The following is a 7986-nucleotide window of genomic DNA, read 5'->3' on the forward strand; positions in this document are numbered from 1 at the left end:
AGGTGCTCCTTTGGAAAATGCAGAGCGAAAACCGAGTCACTTGGCTCAGAGCCAGCAAGATACTCAGACTTCCCGTTCTAGGCTAAAACGCTCGTAAAATGATGCAGAAGCGTCTTCTATTGCTGGTAGCAGCGTATTTCGTCGCATCCGAGGGTAAGCAGTGCATGGCGGCGAATTACAATGCATATGGGTCCGCACAGACGAACCGTGCCATCACCTTGGCTATTACACCCCCTGCAATTTCTCCCTCTTCGTGCCGAAACACGAATGGCTCGAAGGATCGCTCGTCAGCGGCATTAACTGCACGAGCGCTTGCACGGAAACGGAGCCGCCCGGCGCTCGCTATACACTCAAGATGCTTTTCCACGACAAGCCAATCAAGCAGAATGACTCGGAGTCTCGATTTGAGCTCGAATGCTTCGAACACTTTCCCATCGACGGGCCGTGGCTGAGTGCCGCCGTGCGCCCGGCGTGTTTTCTCGTCGTCAAGAACGCGTCGCGCGAAGACGCCGGACTCCTCGCTTGCAATCTTCACCGGGACGAGACTCACATCGGCGGCAAGCACTGCGACATCAAAATTCTATGTAAGGTGGTAGAAAGGTCTTGCTTCTTTGGATGACGACTTCTTTTTGTGTGTAGCAAAGCCTCTACCGTCGGATCTGACTCTCATGCAGACGCCTGACGACGGAGCCGTCGTCGACGGGTCGTCGTTCTCAATGACATGCGATGTCAATGCTGGGGTTCATAAGCCTCCTACAATCCAATGGATGCACAATGAGACGCGAGTCGTCAAAGAGGAAAGGGGTCTCTTATCGACGTACCATGTGCCGTCTTTGAATGAGACCAACGGTGGCAGATATGGGTGCTGGGTGAAGAACGAAGAAGGCAGTGCAAGCAAGAATCTGCCAAACCTCTTTGAGGCAGCGGGTATGGTACTATTTGCACCCCGCGGTTTTAGCACGCTTGTTCTTCGTTTCTTCTTTCAGTTCGTCCTGAAATTATCGAATTTTCGGCGAAGGGTTACAACGAGACAACCCGCGACGTCGTCGTCGCGTGGAAAGGTCGCATCGTAGACTTTTTCTGCACAGGAAACGGGAATCCTGTGCCGACCGTAACCGTGACGCACGGGAACGAGTCGTCGTTGTCGCAACTCGCCGGCGGTGGATCAGCAACAGGTATATTTATTGTGACGAATGCGAGCAGCGTCGACGACGGCACCTACGTGTGCCAGGCTGAGAATAAAGTTGACTCCGTCTATGCCAATATCACCCTGATTGTTTGCGGTAAATTTTAATTGATCGTTTCTTCATTCTTATCTCTGCGTTTATGTAGAAGCTCCTCCGAGTATTTCTTCTTTTGACGTTTCTCCCAAGCTCAACTCGACTTCTCAGTGCGTGCCGGTTGACGGAGGTTTCTCTCTGAAGTGCTTTGCACATGGGTTTCCCAGTCCTTCGATTGAACTCGTCTCCCCAGCGTCCACACGGGGTTTTTGTAGCACACGAAGGCGAAGCTGTTTATAAAATTACGAAGGATAGCCCAAACGGAACGTACGTTTGCAGAGTGGAAAACGCTTGTGGAAATACATCAAAAGTGTATAATTTATGCACTACTCCGACTACAGGTGAGTACAAATGGTTGTTAGTGTTGGTCAGCGTTTACCGTTTCTTAGATTTTTCGTCCATCTTCGTCGCTGTTCTTGTTGCAGCGCTTATTATTGTAGTTGCCGTCATACGAAAAGTATCCACTCGAAGATTCAAGTAAGAATTTCTTTGTATTGCTGATCTTTCACTCTATGCATTTGTTTACAGCGTGCATTCTTCGAGAAATGATAGCTTGGAAACGCGTTGTGCTGCTTCAGATAATACTCCTCTTCTTCCTGATCCCAGAAGCAGCTACTATGCGAATGACAGTGATCGAAACAGTACAACAATCATTGATAACCAGGACACCGAGACGCGGAGCACTCCTCCCATAATTCCTGACGATTATCCGGCCGTTCCTTCTGATGCTCATGATGACCCTCCAAACGGTCAGCAGCTAAGCGAGTCTCATGTCTAAGAGGTCTCTGTTCTCTACTAGCACAAGAGAGATATGTCTCTGAATAACTCTTATTTTACCTATGGAGTATAAATCTTACATCTACGGTGCATTATGCCCTGTGATTTAATCATTCAGACTACATTGTATCATATGATTGTATAGATTTTATTTACGTATCTAGCGCCGCGCTACGCCACCGAACATGCTTCTATTACATCTATGATGCAAGCAGCTATGGATCTACTTCATTGGTTTCTGACATGCATGACCCTCCTCAGATTTAGGTCAGTGGTCAACAGCTATAATCACACGATGGTACAAGAAAAAAATTATTGTACTGTAGATGTTTTAGTGTCGTCTGCTGTACATTCACATTTGGAGCTGCTTTAAAATTATTCGGAATACATGTTACGATTCTCTATAGAGTGACGTAGTCTATTGGAACGTCATCGTGATCTCATGACATCGCGCCTGGATACATACATGTAAACACGTCACGTGTAGAGCGAGTCAAAATGGCCGCTCCTGCGAAGCAAGGCCGTAGCGTAACATGTGCCTAAAGTCGCTCAGGCAGGTCTAGCAGTCACCAAAATATTCTTAGAAAGTGTCTGTTTATCAGGTGAAGGACAAATTTGCCCTGATGTGCATGCAAATCACGGCCGAACAGCTTCTTCGCGAAGCGAAGGAACGCCAGCTCGAAGCCGTCACGTCAAACCGGCGAGCATCCGAAACGATCGCTGATCTTTGCAAAGAGCCGATAAAACTAGGCTCCAATGCGAAAAATAACCGATCCGGAAGAGCTCGCGGATTTTCGACTTCGGAAAAAGAAAGGTCTACAGCTCGCGAGGGCGTGGTTTTGAGACGTTACACGTACTGTACTCCTTTAGGGCTACGAGGATAACATTCGAAAGAATCGACGGACTACAGATGACGAATTGGATCAAATACGCCAAATGGGAGGAAAGCCAGAACGAATTTCGGGCGCTCGATGAAGATTCGCGCTGCGTTCCCGTTTGGTTGAGACCGAAATGGAAATGAGGTGGGAAGGGAAACGAAACTGTCATAATTTATGTGTTTGTTGAATGGTAGGCACAAGCAAGTGAACCACGCGAGGAATATATTCGATCGATGTGTCACCGTCTTACCGCGAGTCAGTTCTGGTAAGTAGACGTAGCGTTCGAAACGCGGAGAAACGTTTGAAGGATTGCAGCTCCCCCGCTCAGATAATTTGACGAGAGCCAGCGCGTGCGCGGTGCTCCAGTACTCAGTCAACGAGTGCCGGCGCGCGGCGCGCCTGTCCTGATCCTCGTTTAGGCGTAGCATAGTCTCTATTTAATCCATTGGCGTAGCGCACGTTTCGCTGTGCCTGTTTATAGAGGCGCCATATATCACCTAGCTTTTGCTGACCGGGCGCATTGCCGTTTCTTCGTATCCGTTCGCTTTTCGCGTCCAACTAGCGACTGAATGTGTTTAGAATAGACCTTCAATTTACTTCGCGGCTGATTTTTTGCCTCTACTTGCTCGTATAGACCATTTTGTCATGCGTCTTACAACTGACGTCATGTGTAGCGTGACTGGGCGTGTTTTGCGTACGTGGAACGCGTTTTATTTTCGTTTTTTTCGCGTTTCTAGATTGATTTGCGACAAAATTCATTCGCGGTTATGGTCAGAAACGTATTTGCGGCCGATTGAGAGTAGTTTTAGCTCAATCAGCGCACTTTTTGTGGCGAACAGCTGCAGTGGAAGTGACCCAGGCAGGGTTGTTATATATATACCCAGCGTTTCCATATACCTATCAGTAGCAGGAGCATGAGCTCTTGGCTAGGATAGAAGGGAGTTGGAAACTCTCCCCAAGGGTTTGACCATCATGGCCCGGTGGTCGGTCATTCTCCTCACCCGACAAGGGCTCCGGCCTTCCTAGTCCAATAGCTCCGCTGCGCCTGTGAGATACCTCTGGTACCGGATAAACCTCCATAGCACCGTCTTCCGTGTGGTTTGTATCAAGTGTCGTAACCTTTTTAAATTTTTAAAAATTTGCTACGTGAAGGAGACGCGTTTTTTGACATTTTAACGGTCAGGTACAACGAAACGAAGCAAAGCAGAAGACTGACGGTTGAAAGCATCGTCGAAACGTTCCTGAGAATGGCTCGATTGTTTGACAATGGAACACTGGTGCTTGGTAGCACGGTTTATGTAGCGGGCGTCTTTCCGGGTACGCTACTTTTCGAAAGCCCTACAAGCGTCCGGTCTACTTAGCGTTGACGCGTCTTGCAAGCTTGACCGTTCGATTTTAGGGAATCATCTTTGCTGAAAATGAAATGAAGTTCCGTAGAAGTGACGTGCCTTGCAAGCTTGAACCGACTCATTAGACGGAAGTCTAAATTGCTCAGGTAAATTGTGTGCTAAAATTTTCATGCTTTGCAAGGTTGAACTATGTGACCCTATTAGCGGAAGCCAATGTACTAAAAATATAAGTGAAGCTCGGAAAGCTCGTCCTATTATGGCTCGGCCAACGAACGGCGCAGGCGACGAACCGCAGTCGGTGACGGCACGAGTAAAGACGGTTTCCTCAAGTGGTATCACTTTGAGTCGAAGGCTAGTGCCGGCATTGACGGCGACGCCAACAACAATGGTGCCATCGCTCTAAGCTGCAATCCAGATCGACGAAGTGGAGCTACACACGGTAATGGTACTTTCCAGTTGTTTTCCTTTTGCTCTCGTGATAATGTTGTCATACTGAAAGGAGTTGGCGAAAGCAGCGCGTGACTTCCGCTTCGTCTCATGGCAACAAACCGGTTTGACGTCATTTTGCAATCAGTTGCGAGCGAGCGAAGTCACCGCGGAATGGTTGAGGCGCGCCGGATGATCTGCTTTCGCCAACTTTGCTCTGCCACTATACTAATCGGTGAGTTATCTAAAAAGCTCCGGTTTCCCTCCTCAAACACTCAAGTTCGTGAGTCCCCACACCTCAAAGATTCTCGAGATAGGTTTTCGAGGACGTCGCAACGTATTCCATGCATTAGATTAGTCGTTTGACCCTTTCGAAATTTTGGTTTGAAGTTTGGTGTGACGTAAAATCGTAGGTAGCCACCAGGGAATTCTCGGAGAGATCCAGCACTCGTTCCGTTTTAGGTGTGGCGATTTCCTGTAGCGACGCTATACTTCTGAACGCTACCATTGTTTTTCTCGACCTCAAAAGTACTTGATTCTCGGCGAAACGACAAGCGACGACATTCTTTGTTGCGTGGGGGAGATTCGACGAAATCACTAAATATCAATCTGCTACAAAATGGCATCGATATTTCTTCCTCCAACGTTGGCCGCTATTCATTTAGTTGCGTACCTGAAGAGGCCGACAGTGCATTCGTGCCTGTCGACAAGGCTTCCTGCGCATTCAGTATCAAGAGCGTGAAAACTACAGATGTTGGCAGGTACACCTGCCGGGTGCAGTCCTTACAGCAAGGGCAGACAAAGACGAAACAAGCGGAGCTCCGAATATTTGGTGAGTGTTTTTTCCACGTTGGACGTATTTGTTTGCATCGAGCATTCCGTGTAGATAAATTTATACTGGCTCCTACGAACAATCAGAAAGAAATTACTCTTAGTACATCTGAGCCCTTCAGCCTGTCCTGTCGGATCAACCAGCAAAAGTATACTGCTGACTTGAACGTGGAGTGGAGACGTTCGGGCTACGCCGTGGGTTCGCGGAAGGTCAGCAATACTTTGGATAATCCGTTTACCTACGCGGTTTCATCGGCACAACAAAGCAATGCCGGAGTTTACAGATGCGTCATTCGTTCCGTGAACGACGGCGATGTAGTCATTGATTCTGGCAACAGCACTACTGTGAATATAAAATGTAAGCGAATCTTCGCTTATTTCATTGTGAATTTTTTTTTGCGCAGTTACTTCATTGCCGTATCTCTCGTCAATCCCATTTACTGCTCCCAATGACAGCGTTGTCACACTGGATTACTATGCCGACGATACCCTAATTTGTGTCGCTAAAGGATATCCTGTTCCTCGCATTACTTTGACACATAATAACGAGACCGTTCCTTTGAAGCAGAAGACAGATAATACCATTACGCTGAAAATTTCTTCAGCAACAAAGTGACGCCGGCCGGTATTGTTGCAGCGATTCTAACGGCCACGAGATGTGCTTGACAGTCAATGTCAAAGACGGTAAGTTGCCAGAAGCGCAATAAAAATGTTTTGAAATCGCAATGCAGTTCCTCTGGAAATACAAAGTTTCGAAACGGTTGCCAAGAAAGATCATTGCTTCGACGACGCAGACATTGAATTGTAATGTCTGGCAAAGGGAAAACCCTCGCCCTTGGGTCTCCATACGTGATCCGCGTGGAAAACGCATAGGAGTCTCTGGAACAGAGGGCGCTTGGGTTTGTCTGAATACGAGTTTGGCTATTGGAGGCGTTTACCATTGTCGTGCGAACAATTCGGTCTGGAGTGAAATGTCAATCACCAACATTCCCACCAATCGTAAGACTCGCTATAATTTGATAGCCTTATACTGATCAAAAGAACGGTATTTTTATTTTACTAAAGTTACAGTTGACTTCCGTGAGATGACGCATTCGAACGAGACGTGCTTTCCTGAAGGCTCATCGGTTGCGTTGTGTTGCACGGCGTCAGCGGATGGAGATGGCTTAGTCACCGAAATACTTTCGTCTAAGGGAACTGTTATCAACTCCACCATCGGCGTGAAAAACAAGATATGTGCTGTTGTAAGCACTCCGGGCGTCTATACCTGCATTGCAAGCACGCATCACATCTTTTTCGAGCGAACGCTGACTGTATGCATGTATCCAGACGATGCTTTTGCCACAAGCGTCATTGTGAGTTGCGTCGTAATTGGCGCTCTTTTGCTCGTCCTGCTGTTTGTGCTTGTGAAATTTAGAAGGAGAAATTTTTTCAGGTTAGTCTCCTATTTGATGGTGTGGCTTCTTAAGACTTAGTAGTTTTTGTTTTCAAAGCTGGCGAAGAAATTTTTCAATGCGATTCGACGAAAAAAGCCCTTGCTCTCCTCGCCAAAGACACAAGGTATATACATATAATTATTAGTGGTGTGTTGAGAGACATTCTCTGTATTAACAGATAAGCAAATCGAGATCGTTTCCGACGTCATCACTCCCGTTTGGCCAAACGTTTTTCGTGCGATGGAACCACCCTTGAACGGCAAAAGCAAATTTGTCGATTCCATTCTAAAGAAAGCCCGAAATTCCAACCGAGACGACGCCTATTGGGCGGCGCACTGTCTGCAAATTTGGAACAATGAAAATCCGGGCCAGGATTTTCTCATGGCCGTGTACAACGCCGTTGACAACATGGGAAACAGCGAACTTGTCCAAAGACTCTGCAATCTCTTTCCGACTCTTAGCACCGTGAGTCTTTATTAATTGGTTTGTTGCTTTTTCTTAGTGACTGGCATATATAGGAAGTTTCCGGCGAAGAACGTAATTGATTGTTTCTCCTTTGGTGCGAGACGAATGCGAGTAACTACCATTGGCACGACTTTCCTTTGTTGTCCGTCGCCAGCACTGTCTTCATGTCGTTGTGAAATCCTTAGTTCAAATTTGTGCATTGAGGTGTCAAGCGAACGTGATCTCTCGCGTGCGCCGAGAGACGGGGAGTCCCCAAACTTCGTCAAATCGAGACTCTCTCTGGCGAACTAGATTAAGCTGAAGCGCTGAAGCGAACAAGATGGACCCAAGAAGCGCGTATTACCGAACTTTACTGACTGCTTTTGCTTTCATCGCAAGCATCCCCCATAAGACTCGAGCAGGTAAATCGTTTTGCTATTTATTGGGTAAGCGTTGTCCTCTCACAGACAAACAGAATGCCGATGGCGTTTGAGTCCCTTATCGAGATCAAAATACTCGGTGGCTCCGAGCTCTGTCTTCATTGAAAGCCATGGTGTGTGCGACG

The 7986-nt window shown here is 47.3% G+C and overlaps 3 protein-coding genes across 8 annotated transcripts; all 3 read left to right on the forward strand.

The window, feature by feature from the left end:
* The first annotated feature begins 73 nt into the window (after nucleotides 1-73).
* Nucleotides 74-1294, forward strand: LOC136199517 (protein amalgam-like). The gene is made up of 4 exons (XM_065989732.1): nucleotides 74-153; nucleotides 201-584; nucleotides 640-927; nucleotides 987-1294. Exons 1-4 carry the CDS (start codon nucleotides 99-101, stop codon nucleotides 1292-1294), a joined length of 1035 nt encoding a protein of 344 aa, XP_065845804.1. The 5' UTR covers nucleotides 74-98.
* LOC136192638 (uncharacterized) lies at nucleotides 1103-2070 on the forward strand. The gene is made up of 4 exons (XM_065981310.1): nucleotides 1103-1283; nucleotides 1333-1621; nucleotides 1670-1757; nucleotides 1809-2070. The coding sequence occupies exons 2-4, from the start codon at nucleotides 1435-1437 to the stop codon at nucleotides 2056-2058; spliced, it is 525 nt and encodes a 174-aa protein (XP_065837382.1). The 5' UTR covers nucleotides 1103-1283; nucleotides 1333-1434; the 3' UTR covers nucleotides 2059-2070.
* Nucleotides 2071-2537: 467 nt separating this feature from the next.
* On the forward strand, nucleotides 2538-7639 carry LOC136195840 (uncharacterized). Of its 6 annotated transcripts, none has more exons than XM_065985318.1 (16): nucleotides 2538-2610; nucleotides 2660-2871; nucleotides 2928-3079; nucleotides 3130-3200; nucleotides 3570-4252; nucleotides 4335-4430; nucleotides 4489-4723; nucleotides 4784-4945; nucleotides 5173-5542; nucleotides 5597-5899; nucleotides 5946-6225; nucleotides 6273-6540; nucleotides 6607-6976; nucleotides 7035-7101; nucleotides 7156-7442; nucleotides 7496-7639. In XM_065985318.1, exons 11-15 carry the CDS (start codon nucleotides 6214-6216, stop codon nucleotides 7231-7233), a joined length of 795 nt encoding a protein of 264 aa, XP_065841390.1. In that variant the 5' UTR covers nucleotides 2538-2610; nucleotides 2660-2871; nucleotides 2928-3079; nucleotides 3130-3200; nucleotides 3570-4252; nucleotides 4335-4430; nucleotides 4489-4723; nucleotides 4784-4945; nucleotides 5173-5542; nucleotides 5597-5899; nucleotides 5946-6213; the 3' UTR covers nucleotides 7234-7442; nucleotides 7496-7639. The 6 variants fall into 6 exon arrangements, with proteins under 6 accessions (XP_065841390.1, XP_065841407.1, XP_065841386.1 ...); XM_065985335.1 differs by having other exon boundaries at nucleotides 4119-4252; nucleotides 4489-4729; XM_065985314.1 differs by having other exon boundaries at nucleotides 4119-4252.
* The last annotated feature ends 347 nt before the right edge of the window (nucleotides 7640-7986 follow it).

This window comes from Oscarella lobularis, chromosome 1, assembly GCF_947507565.1.
Source record: "Oscarella lobularis chromosome 1, ooOscLobu1.1, whole genome shotgun sequence".
NCBI lineage: Eukaryota > Metazoa > Porifera > Homoscleromorpha > Homosclerophorida > Oscarellidae > Oscarella > Oscarella lobularis.

Excerpts from the sequence above, each read along its gene's own strand:
- LOC136192638 (XM_065981310.1), top strand. The coding sequence starts at position 1,435 with ATGGGTTTCCCAGTCCTTCGATTGAACTCGTCTCCCCAGCGTCCACAC. Across the intron at positions 1,622-1,669 it reads ATGCACTACTCCGACTACAG|ATTTTTCGTCCATCTTCGTC; the intron begins GTGAGTACAAAT and ends ACCGTTTCTTAG. Across the intron at positions 1,758-1,808 it reads GTATCCACTCGAAGATTCAA|CGTGCATTCTTCGAGAAATG; the intron begins GTAAGAATTTCT and ends ATTTGTTTACAG.
- LOC136195840 (XM_065985326.1), top strand. Across the intron at positions 6,977-7,034 it reads AGAAGGAGAAATTTTTTCAG|CTGGCGAAGAAATTTTTCAA; the intron begins GTTAGTCTCCTA and ends TTGTTTTCAAAG. Across the intron at positions 7,102-7,155 it reads CTCCTCGCCAAAGACACAAG|ATAAGCAAATCGAGATCGTT; the intron begins GTATATACATAT and ends CTGTATTAACAG.
- LOC136199517 (XM_065989732.1), top strand. The coding sequence starts at position 99 with ATGATGCAGAAGCGTCTTCTATTGCTGGTAGCAGCGTATTTCGTCGCA. Across the intron at positions 154-200 it reads GTATTTCGTCGCATCCGAGG|ACGAACCGTGCCATCACCTT; the intron begins GTAAGCAGTGCA and ends GGGTCCGCACAG. Across the intron at positions 585-639 it reads CTGCGACATCAAAATTCTAT|CAAAGCCTCTACCGTCGGAT; the intron begins GTAAGGTGGTAG and ends TTTTGTGTGTAG.